The sequence below is a fragment of the Apus apus genome, chromosome 1, assembly GCF_020740795.1.
Source record: "Apus apus isolate bApuApu2 chromosome 1, bApuApu2.pri.cur, whole genome shotgun sequence".
Taxonomy (NCBI): domain Eukaryota; kingdom Metazoa; phylum Chordata; class Aves; order Apodiformes; family Apodidae; genus Apus; species Apus apus.
Window position 1 is genome coordinate 18,214,372 of NC_067282.1, and position 19,979 is coordinate 18,234,350.

At 39.5% G+C, this 19,979-nt stretch overlaps 1 protein-coding gene across 9 annotated transcripts in view; it reads left to right on the forward strand.

The window, feature by feature from the left end:
* The window catches only part of ZMYM2 (zinc finger MYM-type containing 2), a 94,328-nt gene that overhangs the window by 11,824 nt on the left and 62,525 nt on the right, over positions 1–19,979 (forward strand). For 5 of the 9 annotated variants that reach the window (XM_051609251.1, XM_051609234.1, XM_051609293.1 and 2 more), the window contains 2 exons: positions 9,784–9,901; positions 11,153–12,003. In XM_051609251.1, the coding sequence (XP_051465211.1) occupies positions 11,160–12,003 (844 nt within the window). In that variant the 5' untranslated portion in view covers positions 9,784–9,901; positions 11,153–11,159. Of the gene's footprint in view, positions 1–9,213; positions 9,233–9,783; positions 9,902–11,149; positions 12,004–19,979 lie in introns of those variants that run through there. The other 4 variants (XM_051609284.1, XM_051609267.1, XM_051609243.1 and 1 more) reach the window with 4 other exon arrangements.

Consider the following 19,979-nt stretch of genomic DNA (forward strand, 5'->3'; position numbering starts at 1 on the left):
ATTGCCCAGTCCAAACATCTAAGTAATTTTACTGTTCTCAGGTCTGTTTCTGATCTAGCCATTCAGTATGCATTTTTTTCCCTACAAAGTGTTACATTTTTTAAAATGGAGAATTAAAATTTTTTAAAATGTAAAAGTTAAGATATATCAAATGACAATTTGACCTCCTGGCATGCCTTGTCAAGGCCACTTTCTACTATTTCTTTTTACTTTTCAGTGTTTCATTTTGCTCTTCCTATTTTCATATCTTTAGCATAGTGTTACGCTACTGTTACTGTACTCATCCCTTTCCACTTAGGTCATCTTTCAAGTCTGTTGCTGTGGTCTAGTGTTACCTGCTTTCCTGGAAATAGATATGCATTTAGATATAAGTAATAGATAAGCAGTTAGATACAACTTCTTGTGTGGGTCCTTTGGTTCCTTGCATAGTTTCACCTTTATATTCCACTTATAATAAAGGCTATCCTTAAGCAGCATGTTGAGTGGTAAAATTAACTGTCTACCACTTAACACTTCTAGCATTTTTTAAGGCTGGATGCTCTGCTGGGTTCTTGCTGATGAGCACCTTTTCATGATTAAACAGCCATGAAATTCATTGAAAGTGTGTATTTCAGGGGGGAATGTATGTCAGTGTGGTTACCCTAAAACTTAGAGATAGTCAACTTTATGGTTTTGTTCTGGCATGAACTGATATGCCAAGTGCTGATTATTGCCATGTGAGGAATCTTGAAAATGATAGGGTGCTTGGTGTGGATACACTTGCATACAGAATTGACCTTGAATAGAGTTGAGTTTGAGATTGACCCTGAATTTTTATTCTCTTAATGCATACAGGGGAGTGAATCTTAGTACTGGTTGTGTAGGAAGACCCAAGCAAGAGGTTGTGTTAAATAAATGTATTCAAATGTTCCTGGACATAGCACTTGGAAACCAGATGTCAGCATTCCCATGTAACACTGGTGGCTGCAGTGCAGTGAGGGTGCTCAGGAGATACCAAAGTTTGCATGTTTTCAATAAGCTTTAGTTTGTGTGTAGTTTGTCTTTTGAATAAAACCGATGTTTAAACTAAATAAATAAATATAGTATTATGAAATAAATAAAGTATTTATTTCACTATGTAGATCTTGCCTTTTTACAGTTCTTAGTTCTGCTTTGCTGGATTACAGGTCTTTTTATTCATATGCTTTTCTCTTAAATTTCCTGAAATCTGTGTGGCAGACTGATTTTGGGTGACTTTTAGTGAGCTAATTTCTTAAATTCATACACCTGCTTTGAAAATCTGAGGGGAGGATGAAATTTGAAGCTGCTCCAAAGTTACTGGAAAACAATTTCTGGAGTAGTGTCTCTCGGCTGAAGTAATGAGATCCCAGGCTTTTGTAATGATGGTACTCAGACAATGGGTAGATTAGATTTGTGTGCCTAGGCTTAGTATCCTATTCCTGAAAGCTCTTACCTGTGTTCTGAAAAACAGTAATATAAGTACATTGATGAGTTAGTATTAAATGTTATTCAGACTCTTAGTTGATGTTTATAGTTAACTGGTGTAATCTTTTAAGAAATACTCTAGTTTTACTTTGGTGTTGTGAATACTTGCACTTGAGTTTAGCCTGAAGCATACAAGTCTTTTTCTTGAATTCAGTAGTGTGATTTGTGTGTGAAGCTGGTTTGTGAAGTAGGTGTCATTGTGGCCTTAATATAGTGCCATAAGTTTGCTTCAAGTCTTACAAGTTTCAGGTAGCCTACTGATTGTGACCAGTGTTGTAATAGTCTGTCACGGCTTGTTTTGTTGTCACTTAGCACATGCATTTTTGAGTTTTTTACACAGCATTTTCTCTGACAGTTGTGCAGTTCTGTCTGTGACTCTCAGCTTGTCACTACTGTCCTGTCTGTTGAAATGATGTCTACGCTGAAGTTCAGAGCTAAGGCACCAACTTTGTTACGTTCAGGCACAGTTTTTAGTGTTGTTGCACAGAGATACTTGTTTGGGGAACTGATGTAGCTGGAAAGGACTCCAGCAGGAAAGTCTCTGTCAGTTGGGTTAAGTTTATTCTGGTTATGTGTATGGTTGCAGAAACAGCTGTGCCACGTGGTAGCAGAAAAAAATGAGTCTGTGGACCAGATAATTAGCTGGACCTTCAGAAGGGCTAAAACTTTTGTTTAAGTCAGAGGTGTAGAAGTTGGGAGTAAATCAGAGCCACCACATGTCTGAAGCATATCTGAGCATAAAATCATAGGGGTTGGAAGGGACCTCTGAAGATCATCGAAACCAAATCCCCCTGCTGCAGCAGGAACACTTAGGGCAGATCACACAGGAACATGTCCAGATGGGTCTTGGAAGTCTTGAGAGAAGGAGACTCCACAACCTCTCAGGGGCAGCCTGTTCCAGTGCTCTGTCACCCTCACAGTCAAGAAGTTTTTCCTCGTGTTGAGGTGGAACTTCCTGTGTTGCAACTTGGTGCTATTTCTCCTCATCCTATCACGGCACCACTGAAAAGAGACTGAAAAGGCCCATTCTTGACATACACCCTTCAGATATTTATAGACATTAATAAGGTCCCTTTTTAGTCTTCTCAAGACTAAACAGCCCCAGGTCTCTCAGCCTTTCCTCATATGACAGATGTTCCAATCCCTTAATCATCTGTAGCCCTCTGTTGGGCTCTTTCCAGTATATCCCTATTCCTCTTGAACTGGGGAGCCCAGAACTGGACACAGTACTCCAGATGTGGTCTTACCAGGGTAGACTAGAGGGGGAGAAGAACCTCCCTTGACTTGCTGTCCACACTGTTCTTAATACATCCCAAGGTACTGTTTGCTCTCTTGGCCACAAGGGCACATTTCTGTCCCATGGATAACTTGTTGTCCACTAGGACTCCAAGGTACTTCTCCATGGGGCTGCTTTCTCGCAGGTCAACCTCTAATCTATACTGGTGCATGGTATTATTTTCTCCCCAGATGCAGGACTCTCCACTTATTCTTGTTGAGCCTCATCAGGTTCATCTTTGTCCAGTTCTCCAGCCTGTCCAAATCTCGCTGAATGGCAGCACAGCCTTCAGGTGTATCAGCCAATCCTCCTGGCTTCGTATCATCAGCAAACTTGCTGAGGATATGCTCTATCCCCTCATTCAGGTCATTGTTGAAGATGTTGAATAAGACTGGACCCAGTACTGACCCCTAAGGAACACGTCTCTGACTCTGCACTGTTGATCACAACCCTCTGGACTCTGTTGTTTAGCCAGTTCTCAATCCATCTTATGCTGGGGTTGATGTCTAGATATCCCTCAGGAAAGATAAAAGAAGGGAAAAAACCCAAAACAAAACCACCACCAAACAGAAAATGCTGAATGTTTGTAGTAAGAATGGTTAGCAATAATGGTTTTATTGTGTGGTTGCCTGTGGTAAGAGTTTTGTATCTGGTGACCCAGAAGGGCCCTATAGTGCCTTTTTTGCTACCGTGGAGTTCTGATCACATAGGTAGATGTCTGTTCTTATGCAGCATATACTATTCACTGCCCAAATTGAGACCTGAATGCAGCAGCAGCATTCAGATTTAGTTTAGAGCTGGCTTTAATTGCAACCCTTCAAAAATGTTGGATTACTTCTTTCCTAGTATTTTTCTGTCCTTATGTATGGGTATAGTTTGGCTATTAGACTGCCTCAGTTGCAGGGTAAAAGGGCTACCTAAAGCTGATTTTAGTTGAAGGGGTTTCCTTTCCTTTAGGGGTGAGCTGTAGCATACATTCAGTCAGCTGTTTGGCTTTTGTTCATATTTCATACCCCAGGAAAGCCATGGTATGTAGGCTGCGTCTGGTTGTGTGGGGAATGAACACTCCTGGGTTGTAGCAAGATGTTACAGCATACTGTTAAGCTAGAGAAGGAGCTTGATAGCTGCATACAGTCTACAATAGACTGAGGTTTTGATCATCAGACTGATAAAAAAGTGATTTTCTGTAACAAGGAACAATGAAAACTCTTGAAAGTAGCTAAGTTAGGACTTAAATGATGTTATGGTCAAAGAAATGTCAGAGTCAGGAATTGGTCATTAGAACTGTGTAGCCTCACAGGACATTGAGATGTCTTCAGATTTGTCTCTTACCTGCTAATTTTGCCTAAATGTTGACACCCATCCCCCAACTGAACTCAGCCTGACAGCCATAGGCCAAAATTCAGAATTTAGGTAAGTAGGTAAGGCTTCCATTAGGTTAGTGACACTTCTGCATGTAAGAATAGTATTATTCCTCTACTAGGTTAATGGCTTTACTGGGTTAGCAGACAATTCAGTAAGTTGTTTGCAATGGCTATGTCTAGGAATTAGAAGCCTGGCAGTTACTCCATGATTTTTCTGCAGGTGCATTCTAGTTTTCAGCAGCTTTTGGACTGCTGTGTTTGAGATATCCGTGCATTCATTTTCATGTTTGCCCAATCACTGTGTGAACTGGTTGCTTTTCTTGCCTCTGTAGCCTTCTACTTCAGTGATTCTGAGAATTAAGAAGACAGTGTTTTCCTGCACAATAAATTATTAAAGCTACTTAATTATTTCATTGGGTGCCTTTTTGTTCATGTGTTATAAGACACTGGATATAGCTCTCTTCTGTGTGTTTATTTTTTTCTTGGAGATTTATCATCTGCCCTGATTTGTCTTGCTTTTCTGATCAGAAGAGTTACCTATTAATACAGATTGTTCACGGAGCACATCAGTTTTTCCTTTTCTCTGAAGAGGAGGTGACCTGAACATCTTATGATAAAAAACATAGTTCACCAGTATCTTGCTTATGTACTGACAAATGTGTTCTGTATTGTTCTTGATTCTTCTTTTATGTTGTTTTTTCTCCTTGGTCGTTGTTGTTTGAATATATTTAAGTTAAGAGAGTGAAAGAGTTATAACTTGGATTTCAGACTTCCACTTTAGAGGAATTGCTATATATGTAGTTAACCTCAGCACTATGATATCCTTCTGTAGTTTCTGTTTTCAACTGCTTTGAATAATTTTGTATGATTAGGAGGCTGTCATTTTGGTAGTCACTGTCTCTTAAGGTTGATTTATGTATGTTGACCTGTATACTTTTATTTTGGAAGGCCCCTGGTAAATTACCTTTATTCTGATAAAACAGCATGTGATATTTTTCTCTGTAAATAAAAATTCCTCAGATAACCCTTTCTTAAATCTTTATTATAGATAATTTGCAGTGCAGTCTTCAGAGAGAAACGTGTTTGAATGCCATTTGGCATTTAAGAGCTATATACCAGTCACTAGGTGGTCAGCTCTTCAAGAGTTCTCTTCAGTAGTCCTGTGCTGCATTACCTTTTCTTTGCAAAATCCATATTAATTCTTTCCCCATTTAAAAAAAAAATACTTATTTTGCTGTAGTTCCTATCAGCCTATGTAGTGATGGAGATAGGACTGTAGTCTGTAATTATTTGGGTAATTATTACCATTGTCTTAAGTAATTACATACAGATACTGAAATGTAACATTTCCAACTGTCTTTAGAAATGTTACATTAATGTGTGTGTCCCCAGTGATTTGTTCTAAAATCCTCTTCTATCAGCACTTGGCTATGACATTTTTCTTCTGAGTTGATTCCTATAAAGAGAGCTTAGATGTGGTCTACCCTGATGTTTTCCTTACTGAACATCAATGCAAAGAATTTATTCGGTGGTTTTTTTGTGGTGGTTAAGGCTTCTTGGGTACTGTTTTTCTTTAGGAAAATTTTACTGTTTGTGAAATTGGCAAGAATTGACATTTTAGACAAATCTTTGCTCTGTCATAGCTCAGTAGCCTGTATTGACTGCATCTAATACAAGGTAAACAATAGCACAAATGTTTATGAAGCTTTCCCTATCAATCCCAGTATCTTTTTATCTCCTAGACTTTCTGATAGTAGCCTTCATGGTTTTCTATGGTCTTTGCAGATTGGTTGTATATTAAATATGGTGAGGTTTTAAATAGCCTTCATGCCAACAGGAACATTTTTGTTCTTCTAGCTGCTCCTTTTAATTTTCTTTTAACTGGGTTTCTCACACGTTATTCTCCTTTTTGAAGTCAAGTGTTGAAGTGATGAATCTATCTATCTATCTGGTTTTGGTCTGCCCTCTTCCCCTAGCTTGCACAACAGCATTTGAACTCTTCAGTTATTACTTTCATAGAATATGCAGAGTTGGAAGGGACCCATCAGGATCATCAAGTCCAACTCCTGTCCCTGTGTAGGGGCACCCCAAGAATCACACCATGTATCTGAGAGCATCATCCAAATGCTTCTTGAACTCAAGCAGGCTTGGTGCTGTGACCACTTCCCTGGGGAGCTTGTTCAAGTGCTCAGCCACCATCTGGATGAAAAACCATTTCCTGATACCTAACCTAAACTTCCCTGGATTCAGCTTCCTGCCATTTCCCCGAGTCCTGTCACAGGAGTAAAGAGATCAGTTCCTGCCCCATCTCTTCCCCTTGTGAGGAAGCCATGGACTGCAGTGAGGTCACCCCTCAGCCTTCTCTTCTCCAAGCTGAACAATCCAAATGACCTCAGCTGCTCCTTGTAAGTCATCCCTTCCAGACCCTTCAGCGTCCTCGTGGCTCTCCTTTGGACATTCTCCAATAGCTTGATGTCCTTTTTATATTGTGGTGCCCAAAACTGCAGGCAGTACTCAAGCTGAGGCTGCACCAGAGCAGAGCGGGACAATCACCTGCCTTGACCGGCTGGCAATGCAGTCCTTGATGGTACCCCAGGACACAGGTGGCCCTCCTGGCTGCCAGGGCACACTGCTGGATCATCTTCAGTCTGCCACCAACCAGGACCCCCAAGTCCCTCTCCGCCATGCTGCTCTTCAGCCACTCCTTCCCTAGTCTGTACTTAACTTTGCAGTCTCTCTTACCTGTGTTGTCACTGTTGAGTCAGGGTGTTATTTTTTCTCATTTGGGTATGGAATTTAAATGTTGAGGTAAATAATTTAGTAATGAGATTGTGCTTTCCTAGCAGTCGTATTCCTTCACTGGGGCAAATGAATCACTTTCGTCTTATTCCTATGTACATTAGTACTGTCTCCTGAATTTTGTTAATCTGCTCGCTTTTGAAGATGTCTCAGTTATGTATTATCTCAAAAGCAGTTTTTCAGGTTTCCCTTTTTTATTTTGGTGCTTCTAGCCTTTTTATGGAAGCACTTGCACATGCTGGTCCTACTTTGGATGACTGGTTTAAGTGTCCTGTGATGGTTGAACTGTAGTTTTGGCTGGATTGCAATGTCTTGTTGATTCTTGCGACTTGGCTCCAAGTGTACGTAACCATGACTGTCCTCTTACATCATCTTGATTCCAGGTGTTATTAATGACACTTGGTAAAGGCTTTTAAATTCCAGCTTCTGCTTTTGTTAAAGTGGAATATTTTTTTTTTTTTTAGGTAGACACCCCACCGCAATTTCTACAATTAATTTTAATTTTAGAATTCTATTTTATCATTCAACTCTGGGGTTAAGACTTGGCTTATGAATTGTTAATGAGCTGGCTGTCTTAAAAGCTGTAGTATTTGCTGTCTTTCCAGAGAAGTGCTTGCATTTTGTCTTTTATTTCTTCCAGCAATTAAGCCATGAACATAGCTATGGCATTGTAATTTATTTAAACATGAAGACTTCGATAGATGAGTGATGCAGCCTAATTTAAAAGGAAGACACAGAAAGCCTGGTTCAGGCAGGGCCGTTGTGGATTGGTAGTGCTTCTGTTTCCATCCATCTGTAGTTTTGGGGCCTGTAGTTTTGTGCTACCACAAAGCCTTGAGGTCATTCTACAGCAGTATCGAACATGCATTTTCTGCAGACTAGGTCTTACCAGTTTGTATTTTCTTGGGCTTCTTCAAAGCCTCAACAATTCACCCAGTGATCAGTCTAATCAATCTTACAGGTTTCTAGCAATTGTATTTCTATTGTTAAGCAGCTTTTGCTGTTACCAGGTGTGAGTTTTTTCCTAGTTTTCCTATTATTTTCATGCTGTAGATAATTCCTTTTTTGTTGATTCAGAAATACTAACTGTGACATTGCCTGTGTAGTTTCTGTTTTCCTCCTTGGTACTAGCATTTTTATAAAACAGGCTACCTAATTTTGCAGTTTTTTGGGAAAAAAAAAATTATGATTTTTTTGGTAATTTTGTTGCTGAGTTTTGCAGAGGTAGGAGCTAGTATTTGTGAGGAAATATGTAGATTTTACTTATTACTGTACACTAACAGTTAAGCACATGAACTTTTCTTATTTTTGTCATTCCAAATAGCACAGGTCATTATAATCTTTTTAAGAGCCTTTGTGGAAAAAATAGATATATTTAGGCAAAAAGATACATGTTTTGGTATAGCTCAAGTCCATCTTTCTACTAAGGATCTGTAAAAATAGGAAATGCAAAGGTTTGAGTCAGGCCTGAGGTATCTTGGCATAGTCTCATTTCTTCTTTGCTCCCATCTGTTCAGGTATATTTTAAACTTTATTAAAAGCTTTATGTGCTTGTGTTGCTTTTGTGCTTGTAGAGAAAGAAAATATATGGAATAAACCTGTTAAGCTTAAAGAATCAGTGAACTGAATTAATACTTTTCAGCAAAAGCTGAGATGTAGGGATATCTAACATTGAATTATTCAGCCCTAGAGGGAAAAATAAGATAGGTAAAAGAGAATATTGGATTAAATTAATCCTCAGTGTAACTGACTGATTTCCAGGGAGGTACAAGCCAACTACATTGATAATAATACTTTTTTGTAAGAAAACCTCTTTCATTCCAGTTGAATGTTACCTTTATTGCAGTTCAAATACTATTACATAATAGCATTTGGCTGTAAGGGTAACATACGAAGGAATTAAAAGGTAGTTGACTCTATTCCATAATTAATCTGGTTCACAGCTTTGCTGTTTGATGTTCCCCCCCTCAACCCTCACCCTGCTTCTGCTCAGTTAATGGACAAGAGAGCCTGACTAATGTTGTAAATGCACAGAAGAATATTTCTCTGGGCCTCTTTACTCTCTGGGGATTTTACGGGTTGTCCTCAGACAGTAGATAGTTACACAAGTTGATACTCTCCATTTAAAAAATGCTGCCAAGTCTGGGAAACCTAATGGCTGTTATAAAACCTGAAGAATAAATATAGGCTTGAACTTTGAACACTTTCAGTCTCTTGTGAATGATCACAGTAATATAAGCTATAGATGCCTGAACCTGTGCTAAGCATCACTGCAGTGCCTGTATACAATTTTAAAATTATTAGTAATGTAGGTTTTCTCTTGCATTGTAAGCCTGATGTAAAGTGTATGTTCTGTAATTTTCCTTTTGCTATATCTTAATTTTAGGGTAGTATATTCTGCTACAAGCATCAACGGCGCTGACACAGTAAAAACTGAAGAAATGTAACTGCAAACGTTTCTCTCAATAGTTCAGTTTACTTGGAACAGCTTTTTTGTTTTAAGACTCTATTACAGATACATCTTAATCCTAGGGTTTGCGTACTTAATTGCAGTTGTATCTGTGTCTCCTACCAAACATAGTATTTTTTCCGTCTATCTATAAAGCAGCAAATGAAGGATTCTGAAAATGTGATGTGGAGTCTAGAACAAACAGTACTGTTGCTGCTTTACTTGTGGCAATGATTGTATAGACTGACATTCTCTCTCTAAATGTTGTAGGATGATAGTGCTTAAAAGTCAGGTTTGTACTTAAACAGTAAATTTACAAGGAAGTAAGTTTAATGAGTATAGTTGGTAGAAAAGGATTGAGATTAAGAAAGTGTTTTGGCTACCTAATGTTTGTTTTAACCCTTTTTCAGAACACAGCTTTTGTGGAGGGCATCAAGTTGATCAAGAACAGGTTCTTCTCAGGAAAGAAAACAAAAGCTCTTGGAGCCACCTATTAAGGTAAACAGATTGCAGTGGATTTCTGGATGGGTAAGTATTGATGAGCAGGATATTTCTACTTCCTCTGTGTACCTTGTTTTATAAAGGATTTATGAAAAAGCACAGAAAGCTGCTCCTAGCTTTGCACAAAAGCTCAGTGGTGTCACACATTAGTGTATACTCCAAGTCATACCTATTAATGTGTATTTTTCTTGTTGTGTATATCAAGATCAATTCATTTACTGTATTTTAGAACAGCTGTTTTTTAGAGAGATCTTGGGTCCTTTAGCACAGATTGTATACTGGTTTGGAATTACAGGTACAGAAATTGTATGTCCAGGTTGCCTTTTATATTTTTTTTTAACTTATTATAGAATTGACTTATAAACAACACATACCTCAAATTGAACAGTTACTAAAAGTAAACAAACTCCCAGGCAAAGTAGCTGTTGGGAAGAAGCCTGAGGAAGCATCATTGCTCTTAAAAGAGAGAAAGTTGCTGAAAGCTGCAGTGGGACATGAGGTAGTAAGTCTGGACTTGAAATAAGCTGCCTCTGGTAGTGGCTAGACATGAGGGGTTGCTGTGCACCTTCCACTGCTCACTAATGTATCTGTTCTCTTCATGTGCAGCAGTTCCGTATCTCTTCTTGCTTCCGCATTCCAGTTATATTGGGGCCAGCTAAGGAGCTTTGGCAGTGTCAGGTTGGGGGAAAATCAGTCAAATGTAGAAGTTGTTAATATGCAAAATGAAAGTTGCCTCTTTATTTTTATTTTCTGTTAAGCTTTTCATCCTTTTATAGTATACATTAACCAATATTGAAACTCAAAACATTTCCAGTAGACATGAAATTTAAGAGGAATTTTCAGTTTCTTTCTGCATGTGTAACGTTTGATCTTGCTATGCAGTCTAGCAAAAGCAGTGTTACGATATCATTGTGTGCAAGTGTGGGTGGTAAAGGGACTGAGAAATCAGGATCATGTAATACATTGCATAAAGGATTCTGTTTCCTGTGTGTGTATGTATTGCTAAACATAATGATGTGTAGCTATTGTGTGGGAAATGTTGGTAATGGCAGTATTTTTTTGCTAGTACAGTGTAAGAAAGTAAATTAATGTTAAGACATTGAAAGAAGAGCATAGAGAAACTTAGTTGTTTTCTTTAAATCATTTCAGGAAGAAAACAAAGTAAAAGATGGAACTACTAATTCTGTAGTTATTTTTAAAAACTGTTATTGGAAAGTTGTAGCTTACTCTGAAGTTGGGTGTGTTTTTTCTTGCTTTATGTTTTTCTTTAAAAAGCAGATCTGGAATGGACACGAGTCCTCTGGGAGGATTAGAACTGTCTCAACACACTTCTGGTGTACTAGTGAATACAACCATGGCAGCAGGTCTTGCAAATGTAGGAAATACATTTGGAAGTCCACCAGGTTCTTTAGTTTCTCGACCTAATAAATTCCAAAACTCGCCTATGGAAGATGACGATGATGTAGTTTTTATTGAACCTATACAGCCTCCACAAAATTCTGCGTCACTGGCAGATCAAAGGAACGCTGTGTTTGCATCATCAAAAAATGAAGAACTTCAAGGGAACGACTGCAAAATGCTTCCTCCTCCAAAAGACTTAAATTCTCAAAAGGGGAGTATAAGTGAAACTATTATCATTGATGATGAAGAAGACATTGAAACAAATCAAGGACAAGAGAAGAATGCTTCCAGTTTTAATGAACGAAGACTTCCAGAATGTAAAAATAGAACCGATATGGAATTCTCACCTTCCAGTTTTTCAAGAAGTAAGGTAAATTCAGGAGTAGGTAATAGTGGTATAACCACAGAACCAGACTCTGAAATTCAGATTGCTAATGTTACCACATTAGAAACAGGTCCTATGAGCTCTGTGAGTGATGGTCATTTAGAAAATGCCGAAGGGCGTGACATGAACTTAATGATTACACATGTTACATCACTGCAGAATACCAGCTTGGGAGATGTGTCTAACGGACTGCAGTCAAGTAATTTTGGTGTTAATATGCAAACATACACCCCATCTTTGACTTCACAGACCAAGACTGGAGTAGGACCTTTCAATCCTGGTAGAATGAATGTGGCTGGAGATGTATTTCAAAACGGAGAATCTGCGACTCACCATAATCCTGGTAAGTTGCAATTCTTAACATTTCCTTAAAAGCTGAAAATAAATAATAGGATGTTTGATTAAAACGTTTTTGACAGTGCTGCTGCTTAGGTTTTTAGCCTAATTCATATGGAAAATCTCGGTTCCCTTCATTCCCATCATAGCCTTATCTGTGACTCTGGAATAAAATATGCTCAATGACGAGGTGTTTGGTAGGTAAACAATCCAGTTTGGTAGTTCGTGATACCTTCAAATGTTTTGTGACTTACAATGCATCAAAGTTATTTATTATTTTACTGATGTGTTTTCTTGTAATTTAAATATAATGTGACATGCAAAACCAGAATTTGAAAGTCTGATCTGAAGTTGTAAGTAGCAAGCTACCATTATTCATTGCATACTCAACAATTCTTGGTATTTACAATGCTTAACAAAACAGGGTATAAGTTATTTGTGGACTTGCATATTGCTGCAGGAAGTTATATACACCTGATAATTGCTCTTTAATTTCCTGTGGTAATGTTTTTTTTCTGCAATATTAACTAGTTTGAATTGGTTGCTTTTGTTCTGTATTACTGCATAAATAACAGTATGTCTACTGATTCAGCAAGTAAACGGGTTTTGCTAAAAACCAAATGGAGCAGTCATGAATGATCTTCTGGTATGACAAGGCTGCAGAATTTAAGCTTTCACATAAGTGATTTTAAACCTTCCAAGTTCCAGCATAAGCTGCTGTTTTTATGCTAGAAGTGGGAGAAAAAAAGCCAAATAACCACTTTTGCTACAGGTTTAACCTCAGACTAGTTAGGGTAATTTAAAAAGTAAAATTTAAAACAGAATTTAGGTGCAGTAGACTCTTATAAATGCTTAATTTCTTAATGTTTCTCATATCCTGATTCAAACATGGGTGTTTTTTTCCCTACCTGTTTTTCAACAAATATTTAAATAGCACAGTTCTCCAATTTGGTTATATAATTACCAAACGTACTTTTGCAAAAGTATTAATACCTTTCATATGGAAACGGCAGTATGAAGCTAAGTTTTAAGTAAGATGCTAGGTTGTGGGGTTTTTGTGTGAAATCTTGAAACTGATTTTAAATTTTGACTTCTGAAGTTGAAAGCTGGGAAGATTTTAGTCTGGATGTCTCACTGAATAATTTAGAAATTCAGTTCCTGATGTTTTAAAACCAGCATTCCCAGTATCGCTAGTAGACCCCTGACACATGGTTATTGTTATCACAGATGGACAAGTAGACGTGGATGAGAATTTAAAGTAAAATAGTGCCTTTGTTTGTCTTGAGGAAAGCACATCTCAGTAAAACTAGTATGTGCTTTTCCTTAGCTACTGAACTTTTTGGTGTGATTATCAGAGAGACACCAGAATTTTGCTGGTGTGAAGTTTGATAGGCTGGGACCATAGCAGTGTTGAAATAGATTGATTTCAGAGAGACAGGAATAGTGGCTCGGAGTCCTTTTAGGGCCTTATTGAGAGACTCATTCAGAAGGGAGTTAAAAATAAGTTTAGAAGTGAATACAAGATCCATATTTCAAGATGTACATACATACTATTTTTTATGGCTGTGATCTTTTTATGTAAAAAATAAAGAACATTAGGTTCAAAAGGAAGTAGGAAGGGCTAGCAGAGGTAAAAGGAAAGGAGTAAATACCAAATGAGAGGAATTAGAAAAATTACTAAGAGCATGAGGAGAAGAAGCAAGAGGGAAGAGAGCTATAGTGGAAATGGCTTTAATACAACAAAAAGCCTGAAATGGAGTAGGTGTGAATAAGAGGTTTACAAGAGATTAATTTCAGTTGTGTGGTTTTTTTTTTTCTTGGAAGTTGCCTCATTTTCTTCTAGAAAAGCTTCTCAGTCAAAGTTAACCCTGCCTGTTAGAAATTTTGATGACAGGAAGTTGTTGATTTTAAATATGTTTAACATAGTCTACACAATTTCAATGTAAGGTCACCAAAGATAGATTAATCTTTTCTGCATCAGTAGTGTTCCATCTGTTACCATTCTAGATTTCCAATGGATGTGGAGACTCCTGCTTAGTTAATTTAAGACTATGGATTATAAAAATGCTTTGATTTATATAATTTGAAGATAATGTATTGGAAAACGCTGCTTATAGTTCATAAATAGAATATGAAAAGTTGCATACCAAACTTTGTTTTCAGACACCATGTCTTCTTTAGATATTTGCAAGTTAGAATTTGTTGAACATCAAAACTTTGCCTAAGGACTTAATACGTCAGTTTACAGCAAATCTCAAAGTCAGTCCATTACCTAAAGGCATTCTGGCATGCCTCTAGAACAAAACCTGTAATTCATGCTTGCTTCCTTTGTAGAGCGTTAGAAGCCTTGAAGATGAAAACATGTATTGTTTCCTGACACTTGTTTTTTCTCTAGTGACAAAGGAGTTAGGACATGTGACATCTACATGTTATTAGAAAAATAGTACAACAAAATTGTTGATATTGAGGCTTTGCCAAAGAAATGGTATGTATTTGTTTTAGAAATAGTGTGGCCAGCAGGACTAGGCAAGTGATTGTCCCTTTGTACTTAGCACTGGTGTCACAATCTGCGACCTATTATATCTCCTTTTTGGAGTGATTTTAACTTACCGGGATCTGCCGAGAGGTCTGCACGCAGCGCTCGCCTCTCACAGAGGAGCAGTGAACTTCGGCACTGACTTTTCGGGTGAGACACTTGTTCAATGCTCACTACTGTTTCCAATAACAGCAGCCAAACCCCAATTAGAATTTACGAATACACAGTTTATTGAGGGGAAAAATAAAACAATTTGGGGCAGGAGGCTCCAAGAGGGTAATCAAAAGACATAGGAGCTGTGAAATATCTTTAAAACACCAAATACCAAGAACTTACATATGCCCTAATACTTATATATACATCATATTGTTTACACACCCAGATTAATTATTATTATCTAAGAGGGGAAGAGGAAGGAGGGATATGCCCGATGCTTGTCCTGTATAGGGTCGCAGTTTGTGTGCAGGTGAGGCAGGAACACCTTAGGGAGAGAAATGATACCCAAAATACAATCCCTTACTTAATTCCTGAGATGGTCTAGGTACTTTTATAGTAGCTGCAGATGACTTCCCCTGCAACCCGGTCTTAGAATCCATGGGTGGCAGGAAGAAGTCTCACCGCACGTGCTCAGGAGCAGGAAGGGACCGCAGGCAGGACCGTGGGCAGGCAGGACTGCAGGCAGGCAGGCCCGCAGGCGGGCAGGCAGGAGGGCAGGCAGGCAGGCGAGCCGGGACCGCAAAAATCCACGGGCGAGCCGGGAGCCAGGACTAGCAGGGACTAGCTGGGGCGAGCCGGGAGCCGGGGCTACAGGCAAGCAGGTAAACAGGAGCGGGGACCTCTGGCAGGCAGGCACCCCCAAGGTGCAGGTCACCCCCCAGAAGCAAGCAGCAGCAGCTTCAGTGTCCGTCCCAAACCACACCCCCAAGCAGCACGCACACAGTGCCTTTATGGGTCTCCTTTGCTCCCAATTGGCCGGTCTCTTGTTTCTGGGGCTTCTCAGCCAATCAGGCAGAGACGTTTTCCCGCCACTGCTGTCACCGGGCAGACTTGCGGTTTGCAACATGGTTGCCGTTTTCCCGCCACTGCTCCTCTCTGGCAGCTAGCTACCTCCTCATGGCCTCTGAGCTGTTCTCTGGCGGAGGAGGCAGGCAGGAGAGGGTTTAAAGTGCCACGTGGAACAGCCATTTTTAAGTCAGTTATCACTGCTGACCTAAAGGGCGTATTATGTTCGTGTGAGGAAAGGTCTGGTCCTTCACAACTGGTGAGGCTGCACCTCAAATACTTGGTTCAGTTTTGGGCCCCTCACTACAAGAAGGACATTGTGGTGCTGGAGCATGTCCAAAGATGAGCAATGAAACTGGTGAAGGGTCTAGAGCACAAGTCTTACGAGCAACATCTGAAGGAACTGGGGTGGTTTAGTCTGGAGAGGAGGAGGCTGAGGGGAGAACTTGCTGCTCTCTACACCTACGTGAAAGTTGTAGTGAGGTGTGTCTCTTTTCCCAAGTAACAAGGGATAGGATGAGAGCAAATGGCCTCAGGTTGTGCCAGGGGAAATTTAGAATGGATATTAGAAAAACTTTTTGACCAAAAGAGTTACGAAGGACTGGAACAGGCTGCAGAGGGAGGTGGTTGAGTTAACATCCCTGGAGGTATTTAAAAGATATATAGATCTGGTGCTAATGATGTGGTTTAGGGGTGGACTTAGCACGATTAGGTTTATGGTTGGACTTGCTGGTCTTAAGGTCTTTTCCAACCTAAATGAATCTATAATGCTGTATGCAGTTTTGAAGATTTCTTCCGGATCAGTGTTAGTCTGTTTCCCTCAGCTCAATGCCTCCACTGTGTGGCAAGCAGGAGGTGCATAACAGTGAAACTTGTGTCCAACACAGTGATTCAGAACCTGATATTCCAAGTAAGCCCTGGAGTACATTTGGTAGAATGGTTTGGATTTAAAGGGACCGTTAAAGATGAGATGGAGTGTCTGTAACTATTCTGGGCAACTTGTTCCAGTGTCTTGCCACCTTAATAATAAAAATTATATTTGTCATAAATCTACTTTCTTTCAATTTAAAACCATTGCCCCTTGCCCTGTCACTGTAGATCTTGTTAAAAAGTATGTCTCTGTCTTTCTTATAAGCCCCTTTTATCTATTGAAAGGCTGCAGTAAGTTTTCCCCAGAGCCCTCACTTCTCCAGGCTGAACAACCTCAGCTCTCTTTCCCTTTCCTCACAGGAGAGGTGTTCCAGCCTTCTGTCATTTTGTTGGTGGCTCTCCTCTGGAGTTCCTTTAACAGGCCTATGTCTGTCTTGTACTGGGGACTCCAGAGCTGGATGCAGTACTCCAGGTGAGGTCTCAGTAGAGCAGTGTAGAGGGAATTGCTTCCCTTGACCTATTGAGGATTGTCCTGACCCAGGTGAAAGGCTGTGTTGAGGTTCATGTTGGCTCATTCCTCAAGCCTATCAAGTTCCCCTGGATAGCACCCCTTCCTTCTAGTTTAGCAAATCTACCAGTCAGCTTGGTGTTACCTGTAAAGTTCCAGAGGGTACACTCAATCCCACTGTCTGTGTTGTTGATGAAGATATTCAATAGTATCAGTGCCAGTATGGACTCTTGAGGGACACCACTCATTACTGGTTTCCACTTGGACATTGAGCCATTAACTGTAATTCTTTGGGTGCAACTATCCAGTCAATTTCTTACCCATCAAATCCATACATCTCCAATTTAACAGCAAGAATGTTGTGGAGGATTAAATCAAAGGTCTTGGAAAAGTCCAGGTAAATGAACAGAAATCCATGTAGATGAGTTTCAAGTGCTTTTTTTTTCTGAATGAAATCTAGTTTTTGTGCATCAAAACTGCTCTAAAACCAGATCCAACACCTAGTGAATTGAGGATGCAGTTCAGAATTGCCCTGATCTGAGCCAGGCAATTAATGCAGATACAGTGGAATATGTTTCAAGAGCTGCACGCCTCTGTAAAACTTCACTGGTATTTTCCTCCTCACTTCTGCTGCAGGTTGTGTGGACAGAATGTTTTTATCTTTTATAAAAAATACATCATTTGATTAAGTCATTTTTGCAAGATGGCTCCACAAATAAATTTGTTATTGCAAATGGAGATAAGGAAGAATGTAGCAGTTTAGAGCAGGAATGAGGTGGAGAGGTTGGAGAGGTGGGCCAGTGCCAACCTCATGAAGTTCAACAAGGCCAAGTACAGAGTCCTGCACCGGGGTCGGTGCAACCCCAGGCACAAATACAGGCTGGAGGAAGAATGGCTGGAGAGCAGTCCTGAGGAGAAGGACTTGGGGTTGGTAGTTGATGAGAATCTTGACATGAGCCACCAGTGTGTGCTGGAGCCCAGAGAGCCAGTTGTGTCCTGGGCTGCATCAAAAGAAGTGTGGCCAACAGGGCCAGGGAGGTAATTCTGGCCCTCTACTCTGCTCTGGAAAGACCCCACCTGGAATACTGTGTACAGTTCTGGTGCCCTCAGCACAAGAAAGATATGGACCTGCTGGAGAGGGTCCAGAGAAAGGCCACCAAGATGATCAAAGGCCTGGAGCAGCTCTGCAATGAAAACAGGCTGAGAGAGTTGGGGCTGTTCAGCCTGGAGAAGAGAAGACTCTGGGGGGAGACCTTATAGCACCTTCCAGTACCTAAAGAGGCTACAGGAAAGCTGGGGAGGGGCTTTTCATCAGAGAAGATAGTGATAGGACAAGGGATAATGGTTTTAAACAGAGAGAGGGAAGATTTAGGCTAGATATTAGGAATAAATTCTTCACTATAAGGGTGATGAGGAGCTGGAATGGGTTTCCCAGGGAGGTTGTTGATGCCCTGTCCCTGGAGGTTTTTAAGGCCAGATTGGGTGCGGTTTTGTGCAACCTGATATAGTGGTAGGCTTCCCTGCTCATGGCAGGGGGTTGGAACTTGATGATCTTTAAGGTCCCTTCCAACCTTAATGATTCTGTGATTCTATGAGTGAGAGAAACTGGAAACACTCTAATCAACCATTACAGTAAGAAGAAACTGAACATTAAACTGTACAGTCTCATTAACTTGACTGTTAAAGAATTGCAGATGGGAACCTGAAGGATGAAAACGTGATGGCAGTGAGGAAATATTGAAATAATCTTAATGAGGTACTAGGTAGTCATGGTAAAAGTTTCAAACCCAAATAAACCTAGAAAACTCAAGTTTTTAGGAGTGGCAGGTGAGCACTACTGGAGTTACAAGTGCATGTAATTTTACTGCACATGCTGTGTATTCCTAATGAGAGACAGTGTGCTCATGCTTGAAACATATGAGTAAAGAGGAGAATCTTAAAATATTTGGAGATTTTAAGGTGCTACCAGGGTATAAATATGTCTGAGGTGGTAGAATTAATAGTATGGAAAAGATTGAAGAGGGCACTCAAGCAATTTTTACCTTTAAACATTGTGCTAACTATCTTAGTTTGTCAGTATTTTTATTCATGCCTTCAAAGGTAAACTTCTTTGGTTTCAAGAGGAATGTGTTTTGTTTTGCTTCCTTTCCCTCTTCCTCTAACCCCTTTGTACTAGCTCTTCTATCTATACTCTCAAGCATTGCAATGGGTAAATTTCCAGCTTGTCTCACATCTCTTAGAAATAGAACATCCTTGACAGCTACAGAGTCACACTAGAAAATTATCTTCTTGCTAAGGAATGTACAGTGTTTGTTCTGTAACAAGAGTTCTTGGAACTTGGTCCCTAAAATTAATTTTAAAGCTATGTGGCACAGTATGTTGTTAATAAAACCCTCTTGGGACAAGAGACTTCAGAAAGTAGTATGAAGAAAGGGTGCTTTCTATTTAATGAATGATTATGGATCAAGATAATGTCCCTTAAGAATATAAGGTATAGACAGTTGCTGGAGTCTGTAGGTTAAGGCTTTTGTTATCTGAAGTTACAGAATTTTAAATAATCTTTCTTATATTTGGTTGTTAACACTAGTTGTATTAGCACTCAACACAGTGAGCTCCTGCAGTAAGATATTCAAGGCTTTAGTTTTTTTGTTTAGTTACAGTAAATGCTGTGTTTACACTTAAAAGTAGTAGCACAAGTATGACAAAACACAGTAATAATATTTATGCAAGTGTTTATTACTCAGTAAGTAACAGTGAAGTACTGTTCTGGATGCTGGGAATAAAAAGCTTGAAAGGTAAGTCCCAAGTGCAGTGACAGTATTCAGAATACCTAACACACTATTGGCATTGTGTGTAAATGTGTTTTTTATAATGAAAAGAAACTCCTATTCAGATTTTAATTAATGCTTTAAGTAATTTATTTTTTTTAAAAGGACTTGGTTATTGCAGTTTTGTTTGAAGATAAAGTTGCCAGTTTGCAAACCCAGTGCAAGTGAATTGAGGTCTGCAAAAATTGTCATCAGATAGATGTAGGATGGGACCATCCTGTAATTTGTTCACGTTCTGA